This window comes from Bombyx mandarina, chromosome 11 (assembly GCF_030267445.1).
Source record: "Bombyx mandarina strain Sakado chromosome 11, ASM3026744v2".
Taxonomy (NCBI): Eukaryota; Metazoa; Arthropoda; class Insecta; order Lepidoptera; family Bombycidae; genus Bombyx; species Bombyx mandarina.
In genome coordinates, this window is record NC_143218.1 from 9,175,024 (window position 1) to 9,196,971 (window position 21,948).

General features: G+C 35.3%; 1 protein-coding gene across 10 annotated transcripts in view; it reads left to right on the top strand.

Moving 5' to 3' along the window:
* The window catches only part of Svil (Supervillin), a 211,211-nt gene that overhangs the window by 9,362 nt on the left and 179,901 nt on the right, over positions 1–21,948 (top strand). For all 10 annotated transcript variants that reach the window (XM_089730870.1, XM_028173249.2, XM_089730872.1 and 7 more), the window contains exons 2-3: positions 11,608–11,897; positions 11,972–12,890. In XM_089730870.1, the coding sequence (XP_089586996.1) occupies positions 11,782–11,897; positions 11,972–12,890 (1,035 nt within the window). In that variant the 5' untranslated portion in view covers positions 11,608–11,781. The remainder of the gene's footprint in view (positions 1–11,607; positions 11,898–11,971; positions 12,891–21,948) is intronic.

The window sequence follows — 21,948 nt, forward strand, 5'->3', positions numbered from 1 at the left end:
CGCGGCTCGTATATAAATTAATCAGGCTTGCTTTGGTTAACGACTCACTTATCCACCGAATCAGAACGCCGGTCCTTTTCCCTGCAAAAAAATCGACGTAATTTTGTTCAGACATTAATAGAGGAATTTTTCACTTTTAATACGCTTTTACTGGCTTCAGACGTATATATGTTAGTAAGTAACGGAATCTTTGAACATGATTTTGACCCCCCTTCAAAACGTCGGATTAACTCGAAATTTGGTATACTTATTAAGGACCAATGACAAATAAAAATAAAAAATTGAAATTCAACTAAAAAAAGAGACATATAATAACATTTACTTTCCATTTTTTAGTTGGATTTTCTATAAAAGCGTATTTTGTTAATTTTTTTAAACTATTATTTATTATATTTAGGTTTATCCTTACACCAAAGTACTCGTCCCTAAACACGTGCTAGTAGCTATTAAAATAGAGTATAATTTACATACACCGGGTCGTCTTATCTGTCGCGAACGCTTTAATAGTTGCATACGTTAATCATGTACGTATAATGTAAGATACGAGTTATAAATAGACGGCATTAGTCGTGAGTGTTGTTCTAAGATATCAAAGATATCCCTGTTTGTGTTTTCACACCGAAATGAAATGTATCCTATGTGGTTACATCTAGAGCTCAGAAATATTTGTGACCTCGCTCAAACGAAAGAAAAATCCGCTGATTCCAAATAGTGGTATGATAGACCACAATATTTAGGAGGTTTGAGGATATTTCTTCAAAACAATACATTTGTTAATTTTACATGTGTGTATCGAAGAAGAGCCTGTATTACTGTTTGTAGAATATATCTGAATGAAGGAAAAATAAATAAAAACTTCAGTATCTAGGATTAAATAAATGTGTAAATGATTAATTAAAAATTAACAAATTTACTGTGGAATTAAAACTACTTTTACGGGATAATCTCGTGTTTTTAAAGTCTTCAGTGACAAGGAAAACCGAAAAGTATTCGAAACGTCGTAATTGTAATATTTTTATATAAATATAAAATTATTAAACTCGTGTTCTTTAGTGTCATTATAGACACTAAAGAACACGAGTTTAATCCGTAAAACTAGTTTTAATTATATCTACGACACGCGTAAACCAAAGGAAATACTAAAATCCCTGTGCGCGTTTTCTTCTTCTCCTTGCATCGTATTCCTCAGTGCTGAGAGTTGCGACCACCATTCTGTATCACTTTCTCTCGCACGATCTTTCTGCATCTGTCTCTGGCGACGTGGAGGGCGTTGTGAACATTTAAATCGTTACTACTCTTCTTTTTCTCCACCCTATCCCACTAGGTGGGGTCGGCACAGTTAATTTTTCTCTTCCATTCACTTCTATCAGTCGTAATCTCCACGTTCACTCCTCTCTCTCTCTCTCATATTGTCACTCACACACTCCATCCATGTCTTCTTCGGTCGACCTCTTCCCCCTCTACCTTGCACTATATTTAAATCGTTACTACATAGTCTAATATTATTTTCGTTAAATACTGGCATCGGTAGTCAAAAGAACGTGATAAAACGTCCGTCCGGTCAAAAGATACGATTGTGTCCAAACAATTACTGTAAATGGTGAAAAAGCTAAAAATAAACATGATTTCGGACGCTAATCACAATAATAATGTACTCAATGTGAAGTGAAGCATACATGAACACTTACTTAGTTACAGTTTGAAGGATGGGATATCCGTCAAACTATAATTAAAGACTCAGACCTGATGATGTCTCATGGTGATGAGGCCATGATACATAGGCTCAAATAACCAGTTAAAATGAGGTGAGCTCCTTCGTATTTAAAAGACGAAATTACAATTATTAAATCAGTAGCAGTCTATTGGCATAACGAATGCTATGGTTACCTAATATAAGTCTTCGTTTGAATAAATAAACATAACTTTTATTATGTTTAGGCCACCCGGGTCATTCTGCTTATGTCCTAGATTTTTATACCACAATAAAAATACATTATGATTTTTTTTAGATTATAAATCATTGCGTAATCTCATTTACTATATCATATCATCATCGTTTTTTTGTGAAACATATCAAAAAAATATATTTAAAAAAACTTCATTTTTCGAAATTTACATCACCGAGCAGTCAGTCTTTTTTAGAAAGCTATTATAACAACCAATTAAATTGTTTTAGAGGATTCGGTTCCTAATAAAGCAACGGTGCTCAATGTCGCGTTCCAAAAAAGTCTAGGCAGCTTTAAGTTATCTGAGTATAAATTAAGCAAGAATCTCCAAGGCGAAACTGGCTTTCGATAAAATCCGGTCTGGCTGTATTTTTATATAGCGGTACAGGGTGCACGACGCAACGGTTTCATTACGCGAAAACACAAATCGGCATAAACATTACATTGAGAAACTTCTTTTATCAAGGGACAAAAGTATTCACAAGCTACAAAAATATGACTGTAATTCACCGGAATTTTTTATACTTTTCATTGTTTAATTCCACCGGAGTTACACTCTCTTTGGAAGTTTGTATATTCATTACCGAGTTTTTTTATAACGAACTCGAGTTGAAATATTTGAATTTTGTTAATAATTAATCATCCCTTTCACTAATTTAGAACTTCATCAGATATATCAGGTGGCCGAAATTTTAATTGTTTTATATAATAAGACGGACGCAAATTTGGATAATGTAATACACAACTTCCGATGTCTTAAATAAAAGAAATCGCGTGGGAAAGAATCGTGTATTAGATAACTTCATTAATTATTAATATAATACTATTACATATCGCTATTCAATTCTACTATAAATGGAAGGAGCAGCTTGCTCTGGATTTTCTTTTCGCGGATATCTTAAATCAAACATGTCTCCTTCCATCGGGTTTTTTTTTATTGCTTAGACGGGTGGACGAGCTCACTGCCCACCTGGTGTTAAGTGGTTACTGGAGCCCATAGACATCCACAACGTAAATGCGCCACCCACCTTGAGATACAAGTTCTAAGGTCTCAAGTATAGTTACAACGGCTGCCCCACCCTTCAAACCGAAACGCATTGCTGCTTCACGGCAGAATTAGGCAGGGTGGTGGTACCCACCCGCGCGGACTCACAAGAGGTCCTACCACCAGTAAAAAGCATGAACAGCATATAACGCTTTTTCTACTTAAACCTTTAACCGTGTGTATTCTCGAAGCAAAAGTCCCAAGCAACAAGTCTACAAGATTATAATATGACTCACTCATTCGATTTACTTAACGAGGACGTTTCGGATACGTGATCCTACTATTTTTGGAATATGATTTACATTTAAATTTCATGTGAATTATTTTCTTTGTAATAAAGTGATGAAATATTAAAATAAATTATCGCACTTATAGTAACTATTGTTCGTCCTAATCGAAGATTTTCATTCATTTTATGTAGCTATTTTTCTTTTTGTGTTTGCTATTGACATACTCTGTTTGAAAAGAGCAAAAATTATTTCCAAAATGTTTTTAATGATAACAACTAAAGCCAAACAATCCTAGTTAAACAAAAAATGATCGTTGACATATAAAAGAGAATTAAATATTATAAAAATACACAGATTGATATTAAATTGAACTACAAAGTATTCTTTTTAATCTTGATAATTCTGGTAATATGTAATTTTAGGATAGACTAAAATTATTGTATAATCGTTGGACCTTGATACGAGTTTTCAAATGTTCAAGCTGATGAAAATTACGTTGAAACGTTGAAAAGATGGCACTGTTTTGTCTTTGTCTATTTATACAAATATATATTATAGTTCTTTCCAAAAGAATTTTTTTGTGTTATAATTATTAGGATATTTAATAAACTACCAAAGAAATTAAGAGACCTAGAAGATTTTCATTTTAAGAAAAAAACTAAAAGATAAACATATTAGTGAAAATTATTATCACATAAATGATTTTCTTAGGGACGACATTCAAAATAAGTGGTTTTTAATTATTTTTTGAATTATGGATGAATGAAACGTAAATTATATAATATCATAACATCTTGCACTGCACTAATATTCGCATGTCAAATAATGGCAAACCATACACGCTGCTTTTAACATAATTATGTAATAACTCATTTTCACTATGCTTAGCGAATAAATAATTTATTTCTTTCTTTTTTTCTATTACACTGCGCAATTGATTATAAATTCTCGTTTGGAATCTGTTGCATGCGTTTTTGGTGCGAAATCAAAAACGATACATCTTGCAAAAGAACGGAGTAGTAGACTACGGAACAAATTGTTTGCGTTATATCTTAACTTTTATGATCCGAGCAAATATTGTCAAGGGAAATTATCGTGGCTACGTGTCATTCCAGTCATGCTTAGAATGTTACACTTTCAAATGTGGCGTAGATAACTGCATACGACCGACACGACGAGTGACCGATTTGTTTGTGTACCTACCTAAAAGAAAGTTAAATTACAAAAAATAAGTGCTTTGCCTGTTTTTGGAAACGGCGGATTATTTTAGGATTCTAGATTGATTTGATCTAAGTTTAGTTCTTATATAAAATTAAGTAATTCATATTGAGCATTTAGTGTTATGGTTATTTTTCTATTTGCCCACTGAGTAAAACAATACCCATAGTATACAGCTCGACGTTTTTAGCAACAATAAATTTCACAGAATCTGCAGAGTTCAAAATGACGTTCACATTTTCGCGAGAAATGAGAACGACTTAAACCACTGTAAATGCATTCACAGTAAATTAAATTATCACGCCATTGTATGCATTCAGTGCTATAAATAAACTTTTTGCAACACACGAAACTGGTCCCGCATAATGGTACCACTCTTTTTTTTTTTGTTAAAGTTTCAAATTTTATTCCATTAACGGACTCTCTTTGAGGGGCTTTCAAATTGTTGATAGAGTTCCTAAAGTGGCTATCCAGACCAACAATCTGCATTGAATTCTAATTAATTTAAATGATTTATTTTGTGATATATTATGACGTGTTCTTTAAAAAAAAAATCTCAGATAAATTCTTCGTAATAATAATTCAACAGTATCGACGGGTCGCGATTATTCTAATCAAATAATAAATAAATCATCTACATACAAATGCTCTAAAAGCTGGGACATTATTTTATAGGTGCCCGAAACAGATACTAGACGAAAACCCAGATCTCGAATATATCGCATTGATACTAATACCGACTGAGAATCAAACAAGGTAATCATAGCATAATACTCAGGGTCACCAACTATACGTCTTAGATAGTCAACGAAGCGATCGAATGTGCGTTTGACTGGATAGTCTTAAAGACTAACATGAGCTGTAGTTTCTAGATTGTTTAGAATATATCTTTTCTTTAATGTGTCTTCTTTAGTTTTACGTGCTGTTCACGACGTTACTCTTATTTTCAGTGCTATTTTCTTCTTTCTCATTCGGGTCGTGATCTTTCATTGCTCGTTTGCAATGCGGAACGGCGTGTGGCTTGCCGACATAAAACTCCTATATAATATTATTATACGTGGCTCTTCGTTCGTGTGAATTAGACTGAGAGATGCACGCGACCGAACCGCTCTGTTAATAATAATAAAAACGAATCAAGAGTAAAGGTACTATTTGGAGTGCATTCATGGAAGTGGTGAATTCCATTGAAAAATCCACATGTTTTTCCGTTAAATGTCCCAGTCTCCTAAATTGATATCATTTTTAAAGACCAACCTTTATCACGTCGTATCTGGATCACTTTCTCATTTGTTATCTTGGCACTAGATTATCTGGATGTATGTGTGAAGGCATCAACCCGATTTGCACGAAACTGCTAGTCACATGATGTTTGTGCAGAGTCTGATCAGACGGATCGAAAGGATTATTTAATTGAGTTTAGGAATGACGTGGCTTGCGATAGCCTCACATAGGATCATCCTTTTCGATGTATTTTTAAATTTCCGGACGGTAAACGTACCACTACCTCAAATATGTCAAATTCAATTGTATCAAATGCGTTATGTTTTAGTCTACTGTGATCTTAAAAAAGTTGATACAACATTAGTTTTCGTTGTCAAAACGTATCAGTTTCACTTGAACAAAAATATGCAACAGATGTCTTAATTTGCTTTAAACATAATTCTCTAAGTTACACTGAGTTATGAAACTCATGAATCGTCAGGTTTTCGAGAGAGGTCCGACTTTATTAACTTGATTCGAGACATCGATCGAACTTTCCAGCTGTCTAGACTATTCTGGACTTTAAACTCGGGTTCAACGTATTTAATGCAGCATCAGTCTTTTAGAATTCGAATAGTATATATACATTTTTATAATAAATTGCGAATACTTTGCGCCTTCCGTGATGCTAATTCTGTTGCTATAGTGTTTTAATTATTTCATCATAATTTCCAAAATGATCATGTCAGTACGTTGTGGTAATTATGTGGCAAGATAATTCATTTCAAAGCTTAGTAATGTATAACTGAACATTATTTTTCAGAATGTAATTTGTAATTGAGATGGTTCTTATCTCTGACAGTAAAGATGATGGAAACAGTGGCATGATCTGGATCATTTCCACTTTCCACGTAACTTACAGCAATCCAAAGTGATAATACTGAATAATTACGAATTGTCTTCGTTAACTAAATTGGTTAGATACTAACTATACCTCGAAAAGAAAAGCCAACCTTTTCATGAAGACCGCAAAACATAATAATACATTTATTGTTTCGTCAGCGTAATTCTATTTGTAGTTGTGGAGAATTTTTACTCCGTTATCATAAAACCACCGCGACAGAAATTTTACGAGTGACATTTGAACACGACACTCCTGTTTAATACTTAATACTTTTCGTTTTGCTCAAGTACAATGTCAATGTCAAGTGCCGAGTGGTATTGTTTGTTCATTAGCTCATTTGAGGTCGAGGTACAGTCGATAATAGCATGTAGTTTATAAATGCATCCGGTATCCAGAGCTAACAATTTAATGTGTCTCTGCTTACTAGGAGATAACATTCAGTTTATTAGGAGACACTCTTTTTGCATGTATTTTTCATTGCTAATAAAATCAGATGAAAATGTTATTCAGCTGATGGTAAGTTAAATTCGTTCAACGATATCGATTATTGGTTTACATATAGACAGACGAGCTGGTGCGTTTTGTCGATACAAATTTATTCTCCTGTTTTATAACTGGATGATGGTATAAATATTTTCACATAGCCTGTATCTACCGTTGCCATATCTTTATTGTTTTTGAGATTAAATAATATGAAACCTATGTAAAATTATGAAAATTGACAAATTTGTCATTGTTTTATGGCAGGCTAACATCAAATTATGAGTGAGAGAACTAAACCTAACAAAGTTTGTTCGGAAAAATTATAATCCATCCAGTTTTAAAAAAGAAAAAGAGAAGACAAGAAATAGAAACACCGATCACGTCTTTTGCTTAGACATCATTATCTATCATTTCTTTTTTCCTTTACTCTAGTATTTTTGAATGAATTACTACATTTAATTCCTTTTTATAATTTGGAGATTTGGTTATTCGTTTAATAACATAAGTTTAACGCCATGTCAGTCTTTTAGCCTGCATAGCTACAGACTACTTCGTCGGTTCCTGTTTAATGGATAAAATATTCATAATAATTTCCTAACTCGTTCATTAAAGTGCGAGAAGGCTTTCACAATGCGGTATCTAAAGGTTCCGACGTATACGGGAGTTATCTTTAAGCTTTACCCACCAGTGGATCGTAACTATGACCTGGATGGTCCAAAAAAAAAATCTCCAATATTTAGTTGCTGCAACTGTAATTCTAGGCCAAAAATTGTAAAACTACCCACATTAAATGTGAACGCAGAACTATCCTGATTAAGCATGAGCGGGTCTTATTAACTAGGTTTAACTCAGTAACATTAACTCATTAACTCACTAACTCAGATACTCAATCAGTAGATATAACAAATATACCTGCAACTACAAATGACATAAAATGGGTAATCCGATTATTCGGATAATACGTTAACACTATGTGGACTCAAGATTACAGTTATAGTTCTAACGGATAGATACCAGAAGTGATTGTCTCGATAGGAAGACTGAATTCCAGTAAATCAATTATGTATTACTAAATTACTAACCTGTTTCACATTCCATAATTTCACATAAATCTATCACTATATGTATTACATAGATGTTATTCCTTCATCGTAGAAGTTGTTTGTGAACACTTGTTAACACGTTGACTGCCATGTAGGTCACCGGTGCCCTACGCGGCCCACTGAAGTAATTATTTCGATTTCTGTTTCTAACCGCCTGGATTGCCTAGATTTCTTTTTTTTGTTAATGTATGTTTTAGTCTTTTTTTTTTTATTGCTTAGATTGGTGGACGAGCTTACAGCCTACCTGGTGTTCAGTGGTTACTGGAGCCCATAGACATCTACGACGTAAATGCGCCACCCACCTTGAGATATAAGTTCTATTAAGGTCTCAAGTATAGTTACAACGGCTGCCCCACCCTTCAACCCGAAACGCATTACTGCTTCACGGCAGAAATAGGCAGGGTGGTGGTACCTACCACTACCGCGCGGACTCACAAGAGGTCCTACCACCAGTAACCACTAGTCTTTTAGGTCGCTTAGAAATAGATTAATTTTCAGTATCTTCGGATTCGTCTTACCCAGAGTCTATTCCAGCGCTTTAGTAAGATCGAAGGGAGAAATCGACATAATTAGTTCAGTGCGCTGCGTAGGACACCGGGGAAAGCATGGCAGTTATGGCGTGTTAAGTAAGCAATTTCTTAGAAAAAATGTTACCTGCTTTAGAGATCAGTAAGTACACCGGCAGTCACATCACTGGAAACGAGCTCACTGGGCGTCTTATCTTAAACAAGGACAATTTCGGAACTCATAGGTTTAGTGCATATGGGCTCTGGAAGCATTGTACGCTAGATGGATCTAGAACATGTCCAAATACAAATAACAGATTAAGCCTTTTTTTTAAACAGACCAACACTTTAGAAATAGGAAATATTATAGATAATTAATACGTGAAGCAAAAACTTTGTACCCCTTTTTACGAAAATTGCGCGGACGGAGGAGTATGAAATTTCCCACACTTATAGAGAATATAGAGAAGGAGTGCACAATGCTAATATTTTTGTAAAATAATGCATAAAAGATACATTATATCAATAACGAAAACATTACACACACTACCATGTATTTGACACACACACGCATGCATACTATTTATTTATTGTCATAATTTTCTTTGCAGTCTGTCAGTTATAGTCTGTCAAATTGAGAATAGATTAAATATTGTTTTCTCTTTATTAATATTTGTCTAAAGTGTAGTCTTGACGAAATCTGTGATTAAAGAAGTATAATAGTCCTTGACAATAGAATCAAACTTTTAATTTCCATTAGTTATAGTCGAATTTCGACTACCAGGGGACCTCTAGTTATAGATAATAACGCAAATAAATGGTTTAAGGGAAACGTGCTTTCCGTTTAGCAAAGAGGATTAGTGACTGAAAATAAGAAATGCATAACTGTAGACTTGAATAACTTTTCTTTACTAGATATAGATTTATATTTAAATCTTTTAGCGTTAGTGCCATTATGATAATGTTAAATGTTATTCTCTTCGTTCAACTTCACGGTCTTTTTTGACGTGGTTTTTGTTCATAGTTGGGCAGATGAGCTCGTCAATCATCTGCAGTGAGGTTTCCAGAGACTTCTGACATTTTGACGTAAAAAAAATGCCACCGTTCACCTTGTGACGTAGTTTTGAAATTATTGAAATTTCAACCGCATTAGAATAAGGATTCTATTACTGACACTGTTACAAGCTATATTATAATAATGTGTGAGTACAACTATAACTCCACACAAATAGGCAAAGGTGTTAGTTAAAGACTGGTTGACTTACGGAATCGGCATGCTTCGTTACTGTTGAGATTCGTCGAATATAATAGTGACGAGGTCGTTTGAACAAACCCTTTACATATACATAAAATTATTTAGCTCTGCGTAAAGCGAAGTGCAATAATAACTTTTCACTTTTGGTAGTCTGTAAGTTGTATCACTATAACTCTGAGCTGTTTGCTGTTTTTATTTTATTATACAAATCCACGAGTAATATGCAAATAGCCGTGTCATCATCTATAAAAGTTGAAACAGTCGTCAAGCGTTTCTTTAAATGGTATTCGTGAATCATTTATGTTAAAATATTATTTATATTACTTACCGGTACTCGAATAGAGCTCATTTGTAAAACAAATGAACGCTCATTAACTTAGTAATTGTAGTATTTTTGCATTAGCGCGTACGAACACTGTTGATATTGCAAAAAGTGTGCTTATAAGGTGATGAATTATTATAATTGCTTTAATCCTTAATGTAATGTCTTTCATTGAATACATCGCAAGCTTACATACATTCAAAGTTCAGATATTGAGTCTTGTTCGAACGAGTTTAAGTTAAGTTCAATAAAAAAATAAAATACCAACTTTTCGAATGTCTATTACTAATCCGCTTGAGTCGGTACAACAGTCTATTTCTCATTGATGACAGGCCATGTATTCAGCATTCACACATGAAACTCAAACATTACCAATGCCACCAGGACGGCCAAGCCATGTCCAAGTACGCCCGTGAAGAAATATTTTCAAAGCTTTTTTTAAATTAGAAAAGGGTTTTCCTTGAATCTATCGTACGTTTTGATTTGTAGCATAGTATATTAGCAAATATTTAATAAATAGTACTTGTAACTCAATGTAAATCAAATTCAATGTAATTTTGTATATAAATAAATAAAAAATATGCAAGTCCCAAAATGAACCAAAGAACCGGTTTAATTTTTAAGATAATTGTAATCAAGATCATGTCATATAAGTATCATTGTCATTACATACTTTTGACAAACAAACATTGTCAACATATCGTCAGAAGTTTAAACCACATCGAACAACAAAGCGGTTTCATCTATTTGATTATCCCATTAATGTGATTAACGTATGTCCAGCAAAGGTTACTTACTGTACAGATGTACTTGTGCGAGTATTCCATTATTTCTTGTTGATAATGAAATTTCTCTAGTGTTTGTCACTTAATTTAATTTCCTGTAATTTAAGTGTATCCAGGTCATCGGAAATAACAGTTCGAGTATTGGAAACACAATAATCGGTAATAAATAAAATAAGATCGCTAGAACATCAATTCGTCAAAACATACCAATTAGACAAATATAGGTTTATGAGGTCAGCGTTTGAGTTCATTATCTTTGTGCCAATAAACAAAGATGTATTTTGTTTTTTGTTATTGATAATAATTATTGTGAAGTCGAGGTCGTTGGTCTTTAATCAGATAATTCTCATTTATATTGCATCATGGCTAACGTCAACATGCATCGACTTTGGAGAATTTGTATTATTCGTACACAGTTATTGCGTTATTCCATGATGTCGCACCGCACTCATCACAATGAAACAAAGCCCCTTCATGTCTAATACAAACCTCAGCTTCTCGATAAAGTAACATTGTTTATATTCCGTTACTTCGCCCCCGGCCTTTTTGTTCTCGCATTACTCACGCTTTAGATAACATTAACGGCTCATGCCACGTGTTGTTTTTCCAGGTTACACGCATCACCAGCCTGTACTCATCACTGCCAACTATTCCGCCCTTTTGCGCGCTAAATGCCGCAATGCTAGACAAGGTCCATATTAGTTATAAGAGAAAAGCTCAATATTATAAAAATAGAGAAAAGCATTGGCGTACTTGACAGCGACGGGATCAGGAGGAGAGCACCATGAGCCAGTCTATAGATGAGGCCCGAGCGGCTCGAATCCAAAAATATAAGGAGGAGAGAAGAAAACAACTAACGGCCCGAACAGCGACATTGTTCTCCGCAAACGTCACTGAAAGGTGATCATTTTTCCTAAAATAATTACCAAAAAATTTCTGTAACGTAATTGCAACATTTTAATTTTATGTTCCAGACGCACGAAGCGATCAACGAATCGGGTAGCAGCTGAAGAATCTGCAGCTCATCTCAAGTCTTCCTCTGAACTAAACATAAACACAGTTTCAACTACAGTGCCTATTAGAACTACTCGTACCTCGCGATTGAGAGCAGCAGCCACGAATAATGGCGAATTTTCACCTTCTCCTCGAAAATCTAACCGGAGCTCCTCTGTCCAATCGTTGCTCGAAGATTCTAAATCAAAATTACCTAAAAATTCCAAAATTATAGATAGGGATAAAAAGAATACAACACATAGAAGACAAAGTAGCGAAAAAGAAAATAAAAGTACGCTTGATAAAGAAATTGGTGCTATTAAAATGAAACCTAAACATTCCATGAGTAATTATATTTTAGAAAAAGACAGAATTAATGTTATATTGACCAGTCCAAAAAGCAAGAGTGCGCAAGAGAAGAATAAGTTAGATCATAATAGAAAGAATGTAAGCATTGAGAACAAGACAAAAGAAGCTTATGATGAGAAAAGTCCGTTACTGGTTAACGGTGATCTTCATATGAAATTCGAAAAAGAACACAAAATTTTTGATGATGATAAAATTGACGACCTGTTCAATAGTCTTGTTATTGATGACGTAGATAGACAAATCGAATTACGAATTAACAATGACGTCGTTGAAGAGGATTTAGGGCTCAAAAATAGTCACAATACTTTTACTCCTACCGCCGATAAAGCAATAGATGTTAATAATGTGAAAATAGAAGAAAGTGTAGTGCCAAAAGTGAAAGAGGACGTTGGGAGCTTGCTAGGAGCCGTGTGTGTACGGAAAGTGGAAAGGTTTAGTGAATTGCTCAGCAATTTGTGTTCACCATGCGAAGCTGATATTCTGTTCGAAGATATTTTGGTAGAGAATGGGATCAATGGAAGCAGTAGTATGGTGAGTAAATAGTACATAATACACCTATCCCCATACACGGTACCTATTTCACAGGATTTCGCTTTTATACGGTATATAAATGAGCGAAATTTGATAATTTATAAGAATACTATTGCAAATATGCAAGCATATAATTATACTAGTAGGTACACATAATATATCGTTTAAACATTTTTTGGGTCTTATTCATTTGGCAACATTAATGGCAATAACGTAGGACTCTCCGTATTGTGAAATGCATTAAACATTTAGGGACATATGTATGTACCCATAATATGTACATAAGTAAACACAAATTAGTATAGGATTCAATAGGTAAGTTATTTAAGATGATTTACATTTATTTAACTTATATAAATGACTGAATTGAGCACTTATTGCGAGTTTATTTCTTGTTGCACGGTCTTATCTAAGAATTTATTTTACAAGGTTTTGTGGGGAACCATTCTTCGTTGTAAATAGAGGGATAATAATGCTGTCATAAGAGGCTGTTCAAATTTCTTCTTGTTGTAAATATGGTTGCAAAATTACATCGGCTACATCAAAAATTCATGTGGAATTATAGAAGCAAACATGTTTCAAATTTAACCATGGAACTCATTTACCAGTATAGTGTTATCGTGTAACGTAATGGGAGTTTGAGTAGAAATTTTTCTAAAATTACATTTAATGAACTGTTAAAAAATAAAATTACTTAAACTGACAATGAATTGAATACGTTCGATCGATCCGTTTGGCAAGGTCATGCGGAATGGTAGTTGTTCACAAATCACCCTTAATGTTCTCAAACTAAACGAGTTATTGATGCTTACGATGTGTTATAAATTTAATCTGGTATGAGTGAAAATCTCAACAGGATATCCAATCAAAGGATTGACTGATACTTCGAATCATCATGAATAAATTGCCACACTTCTTCCGAATTTATTTATTGCAACTGAACTACGGAATCTGCTAAAATCTCTTTATTGGAGACCCAACGAGACAGAATGATAGTAAAAAAAAGAGAAAAGTTTCATCGAAAGATAATTTACGAGCTTTTCAAAAGGTATTTTTAACAAATGAATGCATGTCCTACATATGTGTGGCTACGATGTACGATGTAGATTTAATAATGGGTTTTTTTTTCAATGCCTTCGAAGGCAGACGGGCATACGGCTATTGCATAGCTTCCGCGAAAGTGTGAAGTTTCAACAAATGGGTGCAGTTTCACTAAATTGCACACATTAAAACTCGAAGTAATTCATTTTGGAATTAAAAATGCAAATAACGAGTCGCATTACGAGTTTCTTCATCTAATTAATAATGTGGACGTTTAACATTAGTATTCCTACTTTCTCCGCAGATGGCTAGTTGTTAATCCAGTCAGTCCTGTATATTTAAATTATGGTTGACGTGAATCTTGCAATTTTAATTCTTATTTAAATTGTTAAAGTTCATCGAACTTACAAACTATTAAGGTGTTTGACTATAATCAAAATTAAAGCTATACATTAACCCGAGGATATTTAAACCTTTGAACGCCACACGTCTAAAAACTTTCAGATAATGTAACAAACTTAATGAATAGGTGAATATTTTCACGTAATTTAATAATGATAACGAAGATACTGTTTATTGACACAGCACTCATTGCAAGGCACATTATAAATTCGTTGAATTTATTATTAAGTAGATAAATCGTGACACGCTTCACGTCGGCTATTTTTGGTGAATCAACAAACAGCAATTGATGAAATCATTTAGAAAATCAACAAAGTATTTATGAACTATGTTTTACAATACCTATAGTTATTGGAAACGATTAAATCGGCATCTGTTAAAAGGATTCGGAGGCTTAACGTAATCAAAATTACAAAATATTCGTATTGCGCGGCCCTTATTAGTTTTTGCTAGGATTGAGTACTCGAGCTTTTGTCTTGAATAGCTTAAATGTAATTTGACCAATTGAAGACCGTAGGTAGCTCCCTAGTGTAATGTGAGTTGTAATCGCTTCAGGTAAACCAAGTTCTGAGGCAAATTTTTCCTAACTAAGCTGATAGCCTTAATAGGCTATGTCAGCGTAACCGGGTGAGTAGATGAGCTCACGGGGCTCAAACCGGAAGTGTTGCTAACACTGGCCCTAGCAAGAGCAGAATCTACTACTGGATCGGAAACGCGACCCACTGAGAAGATCTGGCGAGAAACTCAGTGAGCTGTGTCTATGGGTTAATTTACTCGTGGAGGAGCCCTTCGTCGCAAGCGACGGGTTCAGTGAGGACGGTGACCGGTGCTTGAAGTACCTAAAAGCACCGTTAACGGATCGGGTGGATCCGTAATGACGTGTTTAGGGCGACGTCGACTGTTTACCATTCGGTCCACAAGATCGGGTATGTATTACGGACATGGAGAATAAGCGTTAGCAAAGCCCCGTAGCTTAGCTTAGTGGTATAGGAATGCTGTCAAGAACGACTGGTGATGCTCTGGTCTAAGAGCGAGATCCATAAACCAAAAGCTCCAAAGATGCCATACTATTTGAATTTCAGACACATGCAAAATACACTGCTACCTTATTAAGGTTTGAATGTAGGTTAGGTATTACTTAGACTGTGTAGTTTTATTAAAAATTAAAGATCAAATTAAAATACCTCTTTAGTATTCAATTTAATACTTCGAAATTAGTTGTATTGTTACAATCCGTCTGATGTTATATCAATTTATCTGAGTTTGTTTACCTTGAACTAGAATCATACAAGTACCTTGAACCTTCCTAAGTACAACGTCTAGACAGACAGCTGTGAAAATGTATTAAATTTTGTCTTGAATGAATGAAAACTCGTCAAATAATTTTGTATAAAAATACTTTTCTGTTTTCTTTACATTCCCTCTCACTCTCTCTCTCTCTCTCTTTCTGGAATTTGGAATATTAAAATTAGGAAGGTTTTTTTTAGGAGTAACCTTACTACTTGTAGCTCTTCAGTTCAAAATACTAACGCCTTAATATAATATCTATGAAATTACTCATTAAAATTTAGTAATGAAAATTGAAATTAGTCCCAGAAAATTCGTTGACAGATTTAAATGAAAATTACGCTTCAAAATTCAAAGCACTGAAAATAATAATATATAGTTTGTGTCTAAAATAATAAACTGTGAATGTAAATTAAATAATAATTATCCTAAGTCTAGACTGAACAAGGTTGAATTTACTATCGGATTGGTCCGAGGTATATCTTTTTGTAAATACGTTTTATTAGATTAGTTAGTTTGTATGGCGATATTGCGCCATGAACCCAGAATTACATACTGGTGCTAGAGATATTAAATCCTGCACCATCATTCTGCCGTAAAGTGGTCATGCGTTTTTGCTTGAAGGATAGGGTAGTCGTTGCCCATAGGCAATGGCGTCCACTCAATTCTATTGCATTCAAAAATTGCATCGCGACACAAGCGCACCGACCGGTACGTAGCGTGACCTTGTTGGATTTTATATAACCCCATTAACCCCATACTCAAGCGGAGATAAAGAGTTAGTGAGGAATTTGGCAGGAATATAAACTGAATACATTTTGATGGATGATTGAAGTGGCTGGGATTATATACCGGTGTCTCAAAATCATATATAGATAAGTAAGAAATTCTAACAAATACTTGACAGGCGCAATATTGAATATTGTTTTCTATGCATTTTCCATTTTCGAAATCTATTCTACTCTGTCTTTCATTATCGGTAAGAGGATTGCATTTTGTACATACAAGTCAATAAAATTTTATAATATTCGTCGTCTTCGTAAAATAGAAGTCGTCGTGGCCTAAAGGATAAGATGTCCGGTGCATTCGTGTTGAAGCGATGCACCGGTGTTCGAATCCCGCGGGCGGGTACCAATTTTTGTAATGAAATACGTACTCAACAAATGTTCACGATTGACTTCCACGGTGAAGGAATAACATCGTGTAATAAAAATCAAACCCGCAAAATTATAATTTGCGTAATCACTGGTGGTAGGACCTCTTATGAGTCCGCGCGGGTAGGTACCACCACCCTGCCTATTTCTGCCGTGAAGCAGTAATGCGTTTCGGTTTGAAGGGTAGGGCAGCCGTTGTAACTATACTTGAGACCTTAGAACTTATATCTCAGGGTGGGTGGCGCATTTACGTTGTAGATGTCTATGGGCTCCAGTAACCACTGAACATCTGGTGGGCTGTTAGCTCGTCCATTCATCTAAGCAATAAATAAAAATTATTTTTTCACTGTGAAATAAATACCTTCCATCAACAATTCCATCAGACAAACAATAAATCAATAAAACGCCCTACACGAATTCGTACAAGTACATTTTTTTATTTAAATCTATCACAATGTATTTGCTTCATGATGATTATAATCATCCGATCAAATGGGGCTTACTATTCGTTGTTTGTTAAAAAAGCCTCCGATATTTTCATGTTATAAACCTACGTTCCGCCTACGCTTTTCCTAAATATTTCCACCCATTAAGCTCGTAAGATAAAACAATATCGCGCCATAATAGAAGTGCGAGCTTTAGAAGTAGTCACGAAAGAAGTAGGCGTTTTTAAATAAATTCAGTTCAGTCCAGTGATGCCCAAAGTGGTTCGGTTGGACCCCCCGATGTCGATATGAAGAGTGAGAGTACATAATCGATAAGCAACATCGTGATTCAACGAGAGTGGACGAAAAAAGGCATTGCACACAAATACATAATCGTCTTTGATATACGGTTAATAATCAGCGTTAAACAATACAAGTCTGTGCATATAAACAAAGATATCCGAATAAGAGAAGAACAACTCTTAAAAAGGTCTTTCACGGGTACAGAAACTTGGGGATATTAAGTGTTATTACTAGACTAATATTAAATCTGGTACTGGATATTAATTATGTTTCAAACTTATTTAAGTATCGGATAGCCTTTATTAGATTTGTAAACCGTAATTATTGGCGGTAGGTACATAGTATTATGAGCTCGGTCAGGCATCTATCACTATCCTGTCCATTGATGTTCATTCTGGTTTGAAGAGGTTATCCTTTACGTTTGTCTATGGTTTTACCATTCCATACTAGTTGTGCCATGAGCTCGCATATATCCATCTAGATTTAAAATGATTCAATTTTTTTTTATTAATCTTGTAGTCAGACGAGCTTATGGTCCACCTGATGATGAGTTGTTACCGTCGCTAATAGATGTCAACAATGCCAGGGAAGCCACTGCCTACCGCTATAATTCGTACACAGTAACAAATTTTTGATAATTTAATCCACAAAGCGCCTGTTGTAATATAATAAGCCGCGTGTTGCGCTCCTGATGATTGCATTCGAATTGCCTCGAGTGAGCTCAGATTATTTTTTACAACCATCGATTATAATAATACGTCTCTTAATTACAACTAGATGATGACCGAGCTTTACTCAGTTTTTTTTTTTTTTTGATAACGCCATCTTGGTTAGTTGCCCTCAATTAAGAAAAATAGTATTATTATTCGCCAATAGATGTCGGGAAGAGTTGATAATGGAAAACACGAATAAAACAACATTTTCTGTAAATAAATCGTAACTAGATCGATTTATCGCCCCCGAAATCCCCCGTATACGAAATTTTATGAAAATTGTTGGAGCCGTTTCCAAGATTCAGATTATATATATAAATATTAATATACAAGAATTGCTCGTTTAAATGTATAAGATAATGAATTTCTTACGTAAATGTTTTCGTGAACAATTGGAATGCTTTTTATTAATATTGTCAACCTTGATTGTCAATGTACGGCGTATGTGTAAGGCATACGTACGCCTTAATCGGCTACGCGACGCTTGTTGGACACGATCATTTTCGGTTTTCGTTCATCGATAATTCAAAGATGTGCGTTTTGTTAATATAAAAAAATCGGTTTTTGCTTAACGACCGGGTGTCTTACTAAAATGGTCTTGAACCACCAACTTTGGTGGCACCCACAATATTGATTGTGTCGTAATGCCACAGGAGCATATTTGACATGCAGTCAACCTCGTCTCCCGATTGCGAGGTCTTCGTATTTGGTCATGTTCGTCGTGAATATATGTAACTTTTTCATACAAAGAAACATGTGTTGAGTTCTTGTAAAATACTCAAGAAGTTTAGTTCGTAAATGTGGTTTTCTTAAATAATTACTTTAGTGGATATCGGTTCGTACAGCAAATACAGCCACCCACTTGGGTTTGAAGCCACAATTGTATACAATGTATATGATGTAACTATTTTCGAGTTGTTCAGAAAGTAATTTCGTTTTTTTTATTTTGTGGAAATGAACCCATACATCAAGCTTCGAGGATAATCCCAGGCCCTTCAAGTGGTCATAAACTGTTGAGTTTGATAAATTTAACCTCAATCCGATCTCACGTGTTGTTATCGCCGGTTCGCATCAACTAATGCCTTTATCGCATCCTTATCAGCTTCAACCGGCTTTCCCGAACGTGGTGGATCTTCGACATCAAAATTGCCGGATCGAAATTTAGCGAACCAGTTCTGGCACTGGCGTACTGTCAACACACCTTCTCCATACACATCGGTCAATTTCTTACTGGCTTGAACAGCATTTTTACCCTTTCTGTAGTAAAACAGTAAGATCGGTAGGCAGCGGCTTGGCCTTGCCCCTGGCATTGCTGAAGTACATGGGTGACGGCAACCACTACCATCAAATGAGCCGTATGCTCGTCTGCCTACAAGGGCAATAAAAAAAAATTATAAAAATATGTCGAAAATACTGCTTATCGCTCTCTCCATATTTAAAAGGGCACCAAACAAAAACTACTGCGTAGAATTAATTGTAATTTTTCACACACAAGCCTTGCTATATGAACTCTCAAAGCATAATAATATAAACATTATACGGCTTAAATGTGAAGGTCGGTGCAAAAAAATACAATTAAATCCGGAAAGTCTGGAAAAAACGAAATTACTTTCCGAACAACCTATTAGAACGGTTAACTGTTTCACGGTAGAAATAGGCACGATAGTGATATCTAACCAAGAGCATCCACAACACACTTTATAGGCAGACGAGCGTACGGCCCTTATCACAATAAGTAGTCAGGGATACCAGCGGTACTAGAGGTACAATCAAGCCGGTTTCTACCGAAACTAAGTCGCTGTCTATTGTCAAATTTTATATTATAATATTTAATTTTTATTTTAGTTTTTATTATTAGCAATTCTTCCTTCTTACTATTATCTTAGACTCGTCAGTTAGATATGTTTAAATAAATAAGATTGACATATTTGCACTGCAACTCTCGATGGGCACTGCTAATACCAAAGGCGTTGCGTTTTCTCTAACAACCATCTATCCTAATCCTTCTGAAGCATCGTGAACGTGAGTAGACTGTGTACGTCTGGATGATCGATGAAGACATTCGCAAAGTTCAGTGATGTCAATGAACCCTATTTTAATGTTTGACGTCTAAATAATTTGTTAAATATGTTGATGTAGTTTTCTTATTTACTGCAGTCGAAGAATATACATGCTTGCGGTTCACGTAGTTGTTTTTTCTCCCATTCGCAAATACCATCAATAATATAATAAGAGCAAAGCTTGGCCGTCGCATAACTTGAAGTACTTTTCAACCTTGGTAAATTGATATGTGACAAAATTGTGGGAACATCATCTAATTACGCAGTAAACTCGTTCGATTTGTATATATCAGCCCACGATCTCTCCCCCTCTGCTGGGGGTTTCTCCTAATTTACGCCACTGAACCTGGTCTGCGCATTCCTCATCCAATTGTTGCTGGCCACACGTATTCCTGAAAAACTTTAACTAGGCAGCCTTTTAGGACGATAGGACCTCTACTAATTTAATATTACTCAAGTTTCCAATTTGATCCATGTTCATTCATCCGCAGTCCGATTCGCTGAGAAGAATTCGCTGCTCCGCTCAACATCTGTAGATCTTGCAACGGTTCCGCCGTGAGGGCTATGTCAACTGCAAACCTAGTCGTCTATGCTTTTTTTTTGTCTGGAGGAAATCGCCGGACTTCCGCCCTTCACTGTGGATGGCGGGCGGGGCATGTTTGAGTCGAACCGACTAAAACCTTCTGTCGCTCGTCGCTCAACAACCAACGTCCGAACCTCGCATGAGTCAGAACTCAAGAAAAGGCAAAGGGGGGAAAGTGAAGAATTTAGTGCGGAGCACATCTCTCCCATCACCCTCCCCCTCCGGACGCCGGACCACCACCCCTCCCGGTCGGCAGGCTATCCAAAGCCCGCCTAGATGGCGCCGGTTAGAATGGGTATTCGTCTATGCTAATGCATATTTCAATGAATTGTAAAATAGTGAAATTAAAGGAAGCGTTTATCGTTAAAAACTGTCACGACAAATATTTTAATAATTCATACACCTCCGCACACTTAAAAGAATATAATCGCGTGATTGAAGCGTTCGTTATTCGCATGAGTGGCATTTTGAAGACTGTTCTGTTCGTCGGATTTATGTTGCATATCGAATCTATATTTATGACTCTATTCAATGATCAATAACCTTATGAGCGCGGACAAATTGTCTTTTTCGTTTTCAATATTCGTATTTCTGTTCCTACTAAAGGAAATATGTTTATTGAGATTTGTGAAATGAGGCCGATGGAATCTTCTCGTCTTATGTACTTTTTTGGACTAAACAACGTATCTACTTCAAAAATAAAGTTCGTATTTTCTCGAATACTAATCACAATTACAAACAAAATTAACGAATTTAGCGAAGTACGTATTTTGTTGCCGGAGATGGGCAGAGTAGTTTGCGGATTTCCTGTTTACTCTTCGAGCTGGGACTGTTTTCGTGCATATTCTGTTTTAATTACACAATGTTATTCTTTCATCGTGGAAGTTATTTGTGAATATAATTTAAGTACGTGTTTAATTAGAAAAATTGATAGCTAAATTATAAATTTAGACTGGTGGTAGGACCTCTTGTGAGTCCGCACGGGTAGGTACGAGTCCGCACCCTGCCTATTTCTGCCGTGAAGCAGTAGTGCGTTTCGGTTTGAAGGGTGGGGCAGCCGTTCTAACTATACTTGATTGAGACCTTAGAA